Source organism: Corvus kubaryi, unplaced genomic scaffold (assembly GCF_017639235.1).
Source record: "Corvus kubaryi isolate FWS band 111438036 unplaced genomic scaffold, C.kubaryi_AGA036_p1.0 37397, whole genome shotgun sequence".
Lineage (NCBI taxonomy): Eukaryota > Metazoa > Chordata > Aves > Passeriformes > Corvidae > Corvus > Corvus kubaryi.
In genome coordinates, this window is record NW_024581136.1 from 18,231,693 (window position 1) to 18,247,468 (window position 15,776).

A 15,776-nucleotide genomic window follows, 5' to 3' on the forward strand; every position below is an offset into this window, starting at 1 on the left:
TAGTGGACTCACTGAGGCCCCTGGGACCTGAAGCTCCAGGAGACAAACAAGAAACAAATCCCAGGAACAGTGTACAGTAGGTTCAGTTTGTATGAAACCTGCAATGCAGCTCTTTGCTGCTCTTCCTGCTCCTTCAAAGGAACTGGGACTTAAAGTAAGAGAGAAACTATCTATGGGGGGTGAAAAACAGCGCCAAAATGCTGCTGGTCCTTCACCACTCTGCCTTTAAGCTCTACAGAGAAGTGGATTCCATTTCAATTTGGGATCAGGGCACACGGACAGCACCAGTCCATCTCAGCCTAATTTATCCTGGCTAGCCTTGTTTGCTCAGCTGCAGTCAGCTGCTGGTCTTTGCTTTGGAACAGGAGCTGATGGACTGCAGGGAGTCTTAACCTGTGAAATGGAACAAGCTCAGATCTCCAAGTCACCTGAAAACAAAGAACTGTTTTGATGATTAAAGGATTCACTTGAATTTATTTTTTCTGCAGCCATGTATCCGCTGCACCGTGCTACAAAAACAGAACAAGTAGAAGTGATCCCTTTCAGAGATGGGCCCTATTGTTACATAAACACTTCCACGAAATCATCATGAATCACTTGAAGGACAGTGTGATCCAGCTGTACATTATTAGTGACATTTAGTAGTAAACAACTCTGCTGCCAAGCCAGGCAGAGCACAGGCATGACAAACATCTGAACGTGGATGAAGCAGGATTCCAGGAAAGATCCTAAGTGCTGTATGTGGGCAAATCTGCACTGAGTGCACAACCTGTGTCTGCAAATGGACTGACAGCAGTTGCAGCCCTTCTGGTAGTGATGTCTTGTTATTCTATTGCTGCTCTCAGGAGAAAAAGCAGCACTTACTACAGCTGGGAAAAAAAACCAACCCAAAATTGACTGGAATTACCCCTCACCACTCAACCATTTGTATCTACACAGACATACACCACTAGAACTTCTTAAAATAGCGGCACATAGAAACCTAATTAGCACCTAAATGAAACATTTGGTAGCTCAGACTTCCAATATTTCTGTGGCTCCTGTCTGAACGGAACTTATCCATAATGAGTTCTGCAATACCCTGAGCACCATTCCGAGTGGATGTGTACTCCTGACGAGGAAACTTTCCTTTCCAGAGCACTCTCCTCTGAAAGGGATGCAAAAGCAGTGCTGGTGGGATGCTGCAATAACCATCACTCTGCACTGCATCCCCCCAGGCCTTGCTGTCAAAGCCACCCTCCTGTGGGAGCTGCATCACTCCAGGCTTGAGCAGGTTGTTCAAGCTTTCCCCACTCTGCTCCTCCATCAATTCAGATGCAATTCACCCTTCCAGAGACACGGGAACACGCTCTCACCTTGGCAAATACACTTCCACTTTTTGCTTCTTCACTGAATTAGCCCATTCATTAATCAAGGAGGCCTTGACCAGTGGTTCCAGTGTGGCCAGTGGAACTTCCTGCCTGGACAGGACGATCATCATGCTGATCTCATCCCCCTCATAGGGTATTTCCAGGACCTGGTAGATCCCTCCTGCTTCGTTGGAGCCATCACTGAACTCTCCTAGAGGAGGAAAACAACAAAAACCCTGCTGGAAGTGTTTTCTTTTGTCTTTAGTGTAAATAGGCCTAATTCTAGGCAGCATTTACTACATACTGGAGTTTAAAATGACCCTCTTTATTCTACATAAAATTTATATTGGTTTCTTCATCACAGAATTTGAGGCTTACATTTGGTTTCTTAAAGAATACAAGCTCAAGCTACCACACAGTTTGTAGATAATCACAGTTCTGTGACATAACTTTCACTGGTAGGACAGAGAAGAACATAAAATTTAAGGCTGCTGAGACTTTCAGGGAAATGGGGAGAAGTTTTTTATTCAGGAGAGAGAATTTTTCAGTGGTGAGACTGAGCAAAATGCTGCCAGTGCCAGACCCTTTAGAACCTACTTGGAGCTCAAACTCCAACTAAAAATGATCATTAGTTCTGCTGTTCAAAGAACCTCTATTTTACCAGTCCAACAGTAATGAGCAAACATTATTCATTTGAATGTTTAGCACAGCACAAGAAAATTATTTTTGTGATAAGCACAACTAGCTCAAGAATTGTGAAGAGCTTAAATGGGTAAACATTCTGAAAGCCATCCTGTGGCACCAAGCAGGTCATTATAAATGCTGCTACCAGTTAGAATACACACATTAGGAAAAAACACGAAGCTCCGAGTCCCTTCTTTGGGCAAACAGCACATTAAAAATTCACAATTAAAACTAAAGGTGGAAGAAGAGACAACAGTACAAATGGATATTACTGCAACAAACCCATTAAGTGAAGATTTAGTAGCTTTAAATTGCTACAGGTCTAACTCACCGTAGTAGAACTCTCCCTGTTGGTACATCATTGGAATCTGCACTTCACTTTCATCATCTTTAGTGAAAGAAAAAGTTCTAGTATTTTCAGGTCTGAACTGTGACTTCCAGTTGCCTTTAAAGTAGATTGCATTGATGAGAGCCAAATGAGTTAGAGCACCAAAGTCTCTTGAAGACACAAAATCTTTGATCATACCTAAAAAGAAACCCAGCTGTCAGTCTGCATGTCAGTGTGAGCATTAAATCCAAACTTAAGGCAGCTAGAAAAATGCAAGAAAATAAAAAGCAGTGTTAACATGTAATTTCCAATTCAGATGTTTCATTAAATCTCCAATTAAAGTACCAGTGTTTTGTAAACCTAAATCACAGTGTAGGTGTGTAAACCCTTCCATCAAGTACATGTTAGGCAACTGTTTCTTCATCACTACTAAATATACCCTACAAGGAAGCCATGTGGAAAAAGGGTCACAAATGGAATGTTTACCCTGCTGCTATGAAACAGTTCAGCACTTTCATCTTAAGGTTAGAGTTTGTACAAACTTTGGCTCCAATCCAAAGAAGTGCTTAACTGGATGCTTGATTTAAAGGGTCTAAGTGCACCCATTGCAGCTTCACCTGGGACAGCTCTGAAGGAGCTTCAGTGATGTTCTGTTGAATTCAAAGCCAGGACTAAGCATCAAAAATCCACATAAATTCCCAGCATTTGTTGCAGTGACATTAGCTCTTGAAAAGCAAAAGAGGAAAACCATCTAGCATCTGCTCTATTCATGGGAGGTACGGCAGCTGAGCATGGCAGCTGCTTTGCTCCTGCTCCTAAAGAAGTCATTTACATCAGAATGCAGTCTGGTACCTGCTGTAGCTCATCTCAAATGCCTTGCATTTCACCAAAATCATTTCCAGTTTGGTAAACTGGGTGCACTGACCAGATCTGTCACTGTTCTTCAAGAACAGCTTCCTTCAGACAGCTTTCTAGCTCACTTCTACTTTTAGCTGACATTGCAATGCAAAGTGTTAAAATAAACACATTTCTTGGTCTGATTATTACTCCTGAATCCATGGTTTAAAAAACAAATTAATTCTGCTTTCTGGAGCATGTGATCCTGACTAACTGGTGTTAAATTTGTGTATCACAGGGCTGGATTTCTTCCGGGTTGCTGTTTGTATTTCATTTTATCTTGAATGTTCTAAGGAGGGAGGTGTGACCAATACTCACTTGGAGTTGGAAAAAAACAAAAGGGAAACATTAAGAAGGAAAACACTTCCAGATTTCTATTTGGTACTCATGTTTCTTTATGTTTTTTCAGCCACATCTTGTTAACACACTAATGAAATGTTAAGAATTTTCCTGCCCAGAGAAACCTTTGATGGTTCTGTTTTCTGCTCCAAGCCTCCCATCATGCTAAACTTGCTGGAACTGGAAACCTGCCTGTCCTGTGGCCCCTTTCCTAAGGGGGAAATCAGCCTTCTCCTCCAGCAGAGCTGGCAGGCAGAGAGAAGGAGATGGAGTGGGCAGGGACCAGCTCAGGGACTGGAACTATCCCAGCCTGACACTCAGAGCTGCCCAGCTGCCCTGGTGGGCCCTGCTTTTCCTTCTCTCCCAGAGAGACACCACGTCCATGGAAACACTCTGCAATCTGCAGCATCACTTACATCCAGTTATTTCTGCAGCCTGAGAGAAAGGGCAGTTTGTTAGGAACATAATGGCTGCTGTGTTCCCTGGGAAAAAACCAGACCATTTTCCAAATGGAATGAAAGCATGACAGGAGGTGCTTTTCCACTTTCGAGCCATACGTTTCCATAAAGCACTATGGATTCTTAAGTGCTCAGACTACATGGAGATGTGTAAATTCCCTGCAGGTGATCCCAATCCCTTCAAATTCCCAACGGTACAACTGTGCCAGAGCCAGACCCCACTGAATTACTCTCAAAATATCAACCTTCAGAGTGGGCCAGATGAACAGGAACGAGATCATGCTTTGATCCCTACAACAGGAGACTCCCAGACATTGGGACTCTGCATGTATCCAGGAAGTGCCACCTCTCTGGGAGCTGCCAAGCCAAGCCAGCATCCTGCAGCTCTCAATGTGCATATTTACAGCAGTAATTTTGTGCTTAACTCCCCTGCTGCAAATTTGTGTTGTGAAACTGTTGACAGCGTTTCTAAAATCAACTACCCTCTCCACATGCTATCTCATTTCCTCACATTGCAAAATATTGCATTACAAAGGCTGATTCTGTGGTTCAAAATTATCTTTTTATTCCCTACTATTCTATTTCACAGTACCTTGTGAGTAAGAGTTCCTCAGAGGAGGAGTGATACTCCACACACCCAAAGCATGAGCCAACAACCCCTCTGCAGACCACTTTTCTGCCATTACCAATAATACTTACCAATTTTAAAAATAATTTAAAATACCATTAAAACTGTCTCAATCAATAAATGCTACAGATGGTAAGACCAGAGAAAAAAATATTCAAATAGATGCCACATGATTAACAATGACTAATATTACTTATGACAGATGAGTCCTACACAGGAAAAAATAGAAATACTAGAATTCTTTTCCTGGGAGGAGAAACTTCAGTCTCAGACTGAACAGATAAAAGCCAAAGCACCAACCCAACTGCACTGCACAAGTTTGGAAACAGAAACACTTCCTGCAGGAAGTGTACAAAAGGATCGCATGGACTTACTATTTGTGTGATTCTCCACCCATTTATTGATCTGAGTAGCAACAGCTGCACTTTGGCTGAAATCTACATTCTCTACTTCAGCTTTAAAGTATTTTTTCACCAGCTGCAGGAATTTGTCACTGACATGAAACCCATTCTGCACATAGAGGGAGTTGGCAATGTCCAGCACATAGTGACTTTCTTCAGCAGTTGCCATGTCAGAAAGGTCCTTCAGGAAGGCAAACTCTTCACCTGAGGAAAGAAAAAACAGCTTCAGCAGTTCAGAAAAGGAAGTTATTCCATGGCTTTTCTGCTGAAAATTCACAAAGATGTTTTATGCGAAGGAAAGTCATCTTATTAAAATAAACTTGTTTCTAAACCTACACACACCTTCAGATCTGAAGGAATAATCTCCAAGAACATATTACTTTGAGCCTGTTTTTTCTACCAGCTATAATTAGTCTAATTAATGAGACATTTGAGTCCCACCAGAGGCAAAGCTATCAATGGAAATCCTTTCTACAGTGAAAGAGCAATTAAAAAAAACCTATTCTTACAGGTCCCATTTCTAAGTCTTGCAACCACAAATTCTGAACAGAACTTTTGTTCCATCCTAAAAGTCAGTTAAGGAAAAATGAACTTCAAATTTTGAAACTAAGGACTTCCTGCAGCCTTTTCTATGCCAAAAGTAGGTCTAGAATTTCCCAGGATCCTTCATGGGGCAGTACAGAATCCTTGGTGGGCAATGACAAATCCTGAACAGGATTAAAGCAGTCTGCTTTAAGATAAGTACAAGGCTCCTGCCTTGTACTGCTGCATCATTTGCCTGAAGCTGAAATTTTTAATTTAAAAACTAACAAAATAAACCTTAAAAACTGATTGCAATGATATATTCCAAGCAGAAATCATGGGAACACTTTCACTGAATGCCACTCTCATGCAAGAATAGCGAACAGCCGAGAACAAATCAACTGCACAACTCCCTCAATTTCAGCTAAGGGATAATTGATTAATGTTTTAGAGACAAAATGTAGAACTCAATTGGTGCTGCAGCCTCCACAGAGAGGCATCATCTCTGCAGTGGTTCTGATAAACACAGTTTGATGTCTGTGTTCAGAAATTCCTCCCCAGCATCCTTTCACTGAAGACTCCAAAGTCCAGCACACTGCATGAGTAAGAAATGTCATTCAGGTTTCAAACCAGTTACTTGGATATCAACAGAAGCAATTTTGCTGAAACTACTGCTTTCCTTTCCAGGTTTCACTATAATCACTAAAAAGCATGTTCCTAAAAAAATCTTCTATTTCTAGAGGCCAAGGCAACTTTATTTTGCAGCAGAAACCAGGATGAGCAGTGTGAGCTGCAACTGTTGAAGATTCAGGTAGCCCAGGCAGGGTTTTATGCCAGCATCTCTCAGCTCATGCAGAACCCACATGTTTGAGCCTGCCCAGGCCATCAAGGATACCAAGAAATCCAGTGATTAATAACCCATGGACATGAGCAGGCCACTCCCACTCTTGCTCCTGTTTCTCTAAGACAAACAGCCCCACAATAAGACAAGATGAAAAGGCCTCACCATTTTTTAAGCTGTCAAATCCCAAGGAATGTCGGATTTCTTTCAAGGTGGTTCCATGGGCTCCCAGCTCCACCATTCCCATGGCTATGGCAATGCTCAGAGGAGAGAACAGGATGTTCTCATCCTCCCTCGTGGCTCGCAGCTGGTTGTAAATGTTCACAGAGAGCTCAGCAATGGTTTCATCAGGAAAATTGGTCTTGAAGGCTTCGCTTTGCAAAGCGAGGAAAGACAGCAGTCCAAGGAAATACATGTCTTGAGATTTTAAGATCTGCATGATAAATTTTAGACAAAATAAGATGGTTTGAATAATATAAAATTCAACTTGAGAGAAAGAAGAATAGTCAACTTTTTAATCTTAAATCTGTGGGGGAAGAAAATCCCTAGAGTTCAATGCACAATGCAGTTATGTGGAGGAGACAATTAAAACAGAAGTAATGATCTATTTTCACACAAAAATAACCTCCTCTATTATGTAACTATGTGTTTGTGAAATCTTCCAGCCCCAGACCATCAAAACACTCATGGCTTCTACAGAAAAAGACCCCAAAGACAGCAACCCCTTTCCTACTTCCCTTTGGAATTGTGGCTGTTTAGCAATGCTGACCTGGAATTGGTTTGTGTTTCTGCACCTTCCCACCAAGAAGACCCATAAATCTGCATTTTTCATTCATGTGACCTTCTAGTAAGATGCAACTTCTTTATCTAAGTCACTGTAAGCCCCCAACAGGTAAAACTCTTCCAAGCACTGTGTGAGAGCTCGAGGACACCCGTGACAAAGTTACTGTTCCGTGATGTTGCTCAGTTGCAAAACACATGGCAAGCAGCCAAAAATTCTTTGAAAGGAGGGAAGGAAAAAAAAAAAAAATCAATCATGGCTTAGTTACCAAGTAAACCCCTTTTTGTTAGTAAATAACAGTGAAAAATTGGGTAGCTCTGCTAGCTGGGAGTCAACCCCCGCTCAGAGAGCCTCAGAGGACAAGGGTACTGTACAGCGAGAAAGATCCAACAGCGGGAACAAGAAAGGAAACTAAATTTAAAAAAAGGGCTAGCACTGATGCTTCTGACTAATCCATCCTCCAGGCTTTGCTAAAATGCTCTGGGGTAAGCAACAGTTCTCACTCTACCCCACTTTAGCTCATCACACAACTACTGATAGTAGAATTCCAGCTCCTGGAGCGGTGAATGTGTAACTTCATCCTTCCATTTTTAGTCTCCTTTAAACTCCGTGCTACCTTGGCATGCGACCCACTACTGCTGCATGTCTCGGGTGAGAAATAGCAACCACCAGAGCTCCCATTTCAATTCCTTCCCTCTGCCACACAACAGAGCAAATCCTCCTGAAGCAGGGGGTTGGACAGGACAAGGCTCAGAGCTTTATCCACAAGTGTTTACAACTTGTGCCAGGCTGCAGGGCTCGTCAGCACAGCACAGATTTGTGTGAATGCTGCTGCTCCACTGAATCAATTTGCATGCAGCCAGCCCAAGTGCCTCTCCTTATGCTTCCCTGCAATCCTGGGGCTGCATTACCAGAGGTTTTATAGACATGACACAAAGTAAGCTTTATACAGCATTTATATTCTGCATTTCATCTTCAAAGGCCTATGTAGCATTATCTAATTCACTCGCACAGCACTGAATGATCCATAATTTAAGTGTTATTACTCGCATTTTATAGCTCAGAAAATGCAAAGAACAACAGGGTACACACACGTGCCTTGGCAGCCACTGGTGCCAGCACTAGTTAAGATTCCTCCTGTCCCTCAGCCTCCATCAGCCTTTTGTTTAGTCCTGAACTGAGAAAATTAAAGAGATGAACCAGTGCAGCAATCCCACATGGTTCAGGGGAAAAGGAGAGCCTTGCCTCTCCCCTGCCCCTCATCTCCTTTCCCGTGATTCTTTCCACACATGAAAGAAATATTCCCCTTTTCTAAATTTCCAATAAACTCTCATCTATGGTGGCATCACTTCACTTCTCTGGGCTACCTGATCAATCTTCCTCTGATTCTTAGTAAGAGAGCAAAAATGTCCACTGAAGGCTCTTATTCTATTTAGGAACAGCACAGATAAGCCATACAAGCCTAAAACAGCAGCTTTAATCCTTCTGCCTGCATGTTCCAGCCACTGACACAACCACCCAGCACTTCACTGCTGCCCAGTGCAAAACACCAGTCTGACCACCACTGTTTATTTCTGAAACACTGAGACATTTTTTATAACCCCAAACATTATCCACACACCACAAACTTCCCCAACAACTGCTTTTCTTAATAGCGGTTCATTTTTTTAATCTGTCCATTTATAAATTATTGACTTAAGGATATTAAGGTTTCTGTTACAGAAAATAACTGGATTTCTCTGTGATCATGGGCACTGTAGATTTCTTTATTTAAAAGCCCTGGAGCATGCCTCTGCCAATGTTACATAAGACTTCAGTCAGCACATCACCATGATGGACTGAGCCCAGGCATTATTCTCTTATCCTAAAAGCTGCACCAAGGCAAGAAAAGCTTAATAAACCTCCATCACACAGGTCTATAGTGGCACCAAAAACAGTACTCAGAAAATAGATAAGCAGGAGCTCATCCTTCTTTTGTTGAGGATGAGCCCAAATTTGGGAGCTCTCCCACCCTAATCTATACAAACAAGTTGTGCAGTGGATGCAATTATACAGAGAGCTAAAGCTTTCCACTCCTGGATCAAGAACAGCTTGAGCTCACTTTGAGACCCGATGTGGTTAAAACACCTGTAAAATAATTTTCAGTTTTAAAAATGGGAACTTCCCCAGCTTACAGTTGCAGAGGCAGCTGTTCAACACTCCATCACTGATCTCTGTCCTGTGTACTACTGCCAGACAGGCTTAAATAACTGCAGAGGGGAAGGAGGGGGAAATTTATACATCTTAATTAAGTGCTTAACATGCAGGTCAGACTGTCTGAATGCTAATAAAATATTTGTTATTAGACAATGCTGGAACCCCAACATTATATACAAATCAAAATCATATTTCTTTGTGACGACTCACCAAAAACTCCTCATATGAAATAATTAAGTGTATTACTTTTCATTATTTAGTTGGACAGAAAATAGAGTAAGCACATAGATGGAGACAAATAAAATTTATACTGAAATGCTCTTAACAAGACAAAGTACCAAACTTATGCTTTTAAATACGTGCCAAATCCCACTGATGGCAACACAAGAGGCTGAACTGTGTAGAATAGAAGTCCCAGTAGATATGAATTAAAACCAAATGACTTAGGTTTCCTCCCCTGCCCTTCCACATTATTTTAGTCTAGAGAGGTTTTCTAATAAAGTTCACAGTGAAGTTCCCCATCACACGTCAAGGGAAAAGGAAAACAGACAGGGAGGTAGGAATGAACACAGGGATACAGGCAGAGGATTTACCAGCTCATTTGCTGTCAGTGCTCTCTAAAGATATTTGTGAAAATACAAAAATAAATGACTGAGTCCAATGCAAGGGAAAATGCTTCAAAGCAAACTAAAGATCTGTGGGTGCTGGTCAGTGGGGAGGGGCTGTAAAACACCACAGACACCTGATCAATCCTTGCCAGCCAGTGTGAAAATGGTCTCAATCTCACCCATCTAATGGGAAATGTCCATGGTAAATTCCTCAGTTCAATTCCTCTCACACTTCTGGTTCATGCACACACTGCTCTGCTGACAACTGGGAATCCAGCTCTTAATTATCATTCCAGCCAGAGCAGCTCCTGCTTCTCTGATCCTGCCTCACTTCAGGCTGGATTACTTTGGGTTTGTGCCTCCTCACGCAGGAGGGCTGGATCCAACCAAGAGCTGTGACTGATTCTGGTGCAGCATGTTCCCAGCATCTCTCTCCACTCAGAGCCCAGGGCACCCTGGTTTGTCACTGCAGCAGCACCGAGAGCATCTTTAATTGCCTGGACCCTACTCACAAACACACTTTAAGGGCAGGAAATGAAGCTGAACATTATGTAATGCACATTCAGAACTTAAAACAGTCCCTGGGAGTATCATCAAACTTTTTACTCAGTCTTTTCTGTCTTCCTCAGCCATCCCCAGTACAGTCTGTCACTGCTGCTTTACGTCAATGCAATCTGGTTAAATAATACTGAAGAAGTGGAAAAGGAGTCAATGTCCCCACCGAACAATGCTTAAAAATCAAGAATCATCAGTTTCAAATGTTACTGTGTGCCTTTTGCTTTTGTTGGCTAAATATAAGAATAAAAAAAGCTGTCAAAAATACTTTCACTCCTCAGCCATACAGTTCTTAAGGCTAAAGGTATGAATTTCTCATTTGAGGGTATGTCAGATAGATTCTGAGCTCTGTTTGATTTCATCAATTGATGCACGAAGACCTCTCTCCTACCAGGCAATCAAGGAATCAGTGCAAACATAAAACTCTCCTTGCCACAGCCTCTTCTTGAAAAACAGTTGTGTATCACAAATCCTCACTTGCTAGGGAGGTCTGTCAGAGTATCAGTTTTGCTCTGGCTTGCAACTGTTCTCAGGGGAAAAAAGCGGCCACAGAACACTAAACCCAACAAGATTCCAGATACACGTCCTTCAGGGGGTACTGGCATTGAGGGCAGTGTACCTGGTTCAATTCCCAGGAAACTTTTTTATTCAGCATTTCAGAAAACATCTGGAAAGATATAATCAGTCCCAAAATTCAGCCCAGCACATTTCCCCAAGTGGCCACAACCAGCTCAGTGTTCCTGCTTGCCTGCTGTGGGGCCAGCCCAGAAGTGCTCCTGTGCATGGGCACAGGAACACCCATTCTTGTGATGTCTGAAGAAAAACATTCATCTGATAAATACAGGACTGCTTATCCAGCTCTTGCCTTTCCCCAGCAGAAGGCTGAGATGACTAAGAGGAAGCAGAACAAATTCGCCCCCTCACACCCACAAACTCTGAACTATTCGGTTCCAGTAAAATGCAAAAGGGGCAGGCGCTCTCTATAAGCCAAGATATTTTGAGATAGCCTATCAACAAACTCCAACTGAGTTCACAGACATGAGTTACCATGAATTTTGAAACAGCGAGACCTGGATTCAGCGTAGGAAGGTGCCAAAAATTCAATTAAGGGTTGAATTCTAGTACCTTGTACTTGTCAGACAGGTTGAAAAAATGGGTTATAATTTCCTTTTCTTTTACACCTTTACCGAGGGTTTTATAAAGAAACTAATTTATGGCTTTAAAAACCTACAAAATAAAGCTGTGATACATTGCCTTAGGTCCTCAGCACACAGAGACTAAACTAAGATTAGTTACCTTCAAGATTACTCTTGGCTACCTGCAAGCTAAACACCAAAGGTGTGGGAAGCACAAATGAGAAAAACTGCTGATTCCTGAGCAGTGTGTTAAAAAAAAAAAAGCCCTGGGAGGAAAGCAAGTGTGGTAACAGGACTGATTACATTGTCTCCTGTAAAGAACAGCTGCAGGAACAGACAGAAGTCTGGCAGAACAATTTGATAAAGCAACAGACAAATTTGCTCAGGGAACAAGACCTGCTGGTCAGAGGAAAAATCCACTGTGGATCCAGGTAGGAACTGTGGGATTCTCTCTCCCCCAAACCCAACCAGAACTGTATCACGCCTGTGGCAGATGAATCATGGAAGGATGTAAATTTGGTGAAATTCAGCCACTACGGCTTTGTCAGTTGGTAAACATGACAATTGCTGCAGGCACTTTTACTCTCTGAATGATTTCTTGTTGGCAATCACATCAACCAATAAATATCAGAGTGAGAGGCACCACCTAACTGGTAATAACAGTTTAGAAAATGAACACAGCTTAGAAAATGATCCCAACTTCCCCTCCACAAAGAACCCCCTGAGCCCCAGCTGAGCACACGGGATGCAGGAGCAGTCAGTGAGATCCTCAGCTGTTCCCCAGGACCAGGAATGGTTGTCATGGCTACCCTGAAGGATGTGCAGAGGAGGCTCCTAGTGATGTCCAGGATTTGCTCCTGGCTAGCTCAGGCTTGCCTCAGGCCCTACAACAACAGGGGAATGTGGCTGCTACCACAAACCTCAAGCTTCTTACAAACCCACTCTCTCCACTGCAGAGCAACACAAGAATCACCTTTTCAGTCCCTTCTGCTTTGTCCAACCTGGATAGATTTTTGCTTGAAGATTGGGCAAAAATTGCACCTCCAGCCAGTACTACTGGAGCAGAAGCATTCTCACCTCCAGAACGTTGTGGTTTTACCTCAGGAAAACCTCACAGAAGTAACATGACGCTTCCTCCCATCAGCTGCTCACTGTGTTCATCTCCCTTTTCCTCCCTGGCACTCAGCCCCTCTCTTCCTCCAGCACAAGGACTGCAAAACAAAGCTCAAACCTGAGCTGGCTTCACCTGAGAAATAATTGCTTTTCCACAGCCAGGGAAACAGGCAGGTGTCCAGGGGACAGCAGCACAAGGGTATCAAACACCCTGCTGGGAACCCACAGCCAGCAGTGCTCACCCAATGCACTGGGACACGCTCACGTGGGGCTGCCACACAGAGCCTGCCTGGAGGTGAGAGCAGGCAAATCAAATACCAATTCTCACAACAACAGACACACAATTCAGGAGGTGTTATTGCTCATAACCAGCAGAATATAGCCAAGGAAATGCCAGAATAACTAGATGTCCATAACATGCTTTAAGCTACAGCTATCAAGGACAGCGCACGCAGCACATGAAGCATCTACAAAGCACTCTGGGTATAAGGAGTGCAGTCCCTGAAGTGGTGACAGTCCTGGGAAATTCCAGATTCCTCTTGATGGCAGGCAGGCACATCACTGCTGGCTAAGACATGTGTTACATTTAGCCACCAAGGCAGCTCCTTCGTATTAGGGCATGTACTTACATTTTCTGTGCTGCAAAAAATGTTTATCCCTAAAAAATGTTTACCCTTACCTTGTCAAGCAGAGATTCTACAGACACATCTGGAACCACTGAGCTTGTTGGAAACTGTTTGTCTCGGTGCAACGACATCTATATCTCAATCTGCACAAACATTTATTAATAAGTTAAAGGATTTTATCACCATCTGTCAATTATGGTGTCATTGCCTTCTGGAGCAGGAAACCTCGAGGCTAATTTCATTAGAGAGCAGCCCAATAAGGATATAGGAAAGAGTGGGGCATTTAAACCTCCAGTACAGAGCGACTAAGACAAAGAAGAGTCATTCTACAGGAAGTGTTTGGACCACACTAAAACCTTGCTCTCCAACACACAGCCAAGTCATGCCCTTCAGGATTCTTTATATCTGTTTTTAAATGACTCCATGGCACCACGAGCTTTGAGAAAACCTGAAAAGTAAATGGTAAACTGAAAAATTTCATGTTGACAATTTTTTTCCACTGAATCCCAAATGTTTTTAAACTTTCATGGAGCTTGGCACTGAGTCACTAACCTGCTGAGGCAATTATGCAAGCCAAAGTTGTCTTAATTGCACTTCCTCAAGCATATTCCCTCAGCTCCAATTAAAAAATAAAAAGAGATGCTGAGAAGCCATGTCCAAAATACTTAAATTTGAATAGCCTAAAGTGAACATCTAAATACATGTCTAGACAATTTAAAAAGGTGGTCTTGTTTCCAAATCTACTGCTATAAGGCCTGCAACTGGGAGGACTCATATGCAATTCTCTGTTTCTTCTGTCTAGGAGAAACAAATTTTTAGAAATAGTTTGGCAGAATGCCTTATTTTTGACAGCTCCAGTGTGCCCCACAAAGTAAGAGCTATAAATAAGAAAACACAAAACCTACAAGCTCTGTGAAACCTACAAGCTCAAGCTCAAATTCGAAGCATTATGGAACTTGGGGATTCTAAAGGTTCAGAACTGGGGGTGTGCCTGTGGCTCATCTGAAAAAGTCAACAAAGCCTGACTGGGGAGAGCTTCAAGGCTTGAGATTGAAATACTATATAGGATCTGCTGTCAGCACACCAAAAGCAGGGGGTCTACCTGTCAAGTTCCATAGAAGCATCTTACTAGGCACAGACTGGTTTTGGTGGGTTTTTAACATCCATTTCTGTTGCAGTGAAGGCTGTCAGTCCCGCAGAGCTCCCTGAACGAGGCCTCTCTCACATACATCGGTCTGGTGGTGAAGATGGTGACCTGATCTGCTGTGGAAGGAAGGACAATGCCCACACACAGGAGGGGAAGTTGGGTCTGAGAGGCTCTCAAGAACCAATTCTGACACGTTCTACCTCTGCAATGATTTTTCTTTTGAGTGAAAAGGCCAGTGCAGTACTCCACAGGGTGCAACCATCGAGGGAAGATGCCCCAAATGAGACAGCAGCATTCCTTTTCCTCCCTCAGACTTCCTTAGGGCTATCTGGGAAAGGCAGGGTGAGAGCTAATTCTGTAGTAGTCTCTTTCTATCAGAAGCAGCAGAGATAGAACACTGCAATCAGTTATTTTAGACACAAGAACAACTTCTTGCCTGCTCTTGCACGTACCACAAATTTCCTTACTTACAGTAAGTCCCATTTCTGTTATTTTCCTGTGAAATTCAGCTGATCATCAAGCTCCCAGTAGCAAGTTCCCACTATAATTTAATTAAAAGGGCAATATCTAAGTTTCACCATATGCAACTGCCAGATGCAATCACTGCAGTTGGAGTCTAAAGGCGAGACTCCTGCATGTACTGGAGCGTAGTTTTATCAGCGATGAAAGCTGTCACTTATGTCACAGATATTGCTGTAATGCATGATGATATTACAGTTTCAGCAGAACCAAAATATATTAATAATACATTCTGTGGAAGCATTTACAGCAAGTGAGTTTGGAACACGGTGTTTCCAGCATTTTTCTTGCAACTCCCTATTTATACATAAAGTCACTTCAGATATATTACATTAGGCTATGTACTTTGCCTGGCATTATACAAGCTCTCACAGCCAATTTTAAACCTTCCAAAGTAGGAGGACTGAAAGACATAACTAATTAGGGCGAAACAAAAACAGAATAGGAACCCTTCACTACTTGGGGTCATAGGAATAGGGAATGCTACATGAGAAGCACCTAGAAACTGTGCATCTCTGGAGGATGCTTTGCTGAATGCCTTTTAAAAGCCCATCAACCAACTCAGGAAAGTTTTCAAATGTCCTTTAAGAAACACAATGAAGAATGATAATCTTTAAATCATCCCAGAATAACTAAATAGAAAAAGTA

General features: G+C 42.5%; 1 protein-coding gene across 1 annotated transcript in view; it reads right to left on the minus strand.

Annotated features, from left to right (window-relative positions):
* SERPINI1 (serpin family I member 1) overlaps positions 1–15,776 on the minus strand; it is a 44,630-nt gene that overhangs the window by 14,027 nt on the left and 14,827 nt on the right. Inside the window, exons 2-5 of the mRNA XM_042042655.1 lie at positions 6,613–6,880; positions 5,058–5,288; positions 2,365–2,559; positions 1,356–1,560 (exon numbers count right to left, since the gene is read on the minus strand). Coding sequence (XP_041898589.1) covers positions 1,356–1,560; positions 2,365–2,559; positions 5,058–5,288; positions 6,613–6,862 — 881 coding nt within the window. The 5' untranslated portion in view covers positions 6,863–6,880. The remainder of the gene's footprint in view (positions 1–1,355; positions 1,561–2,364; positions 2,560–5,057; positions 5,289–6,612; positions 6,881–15,776) is intronic.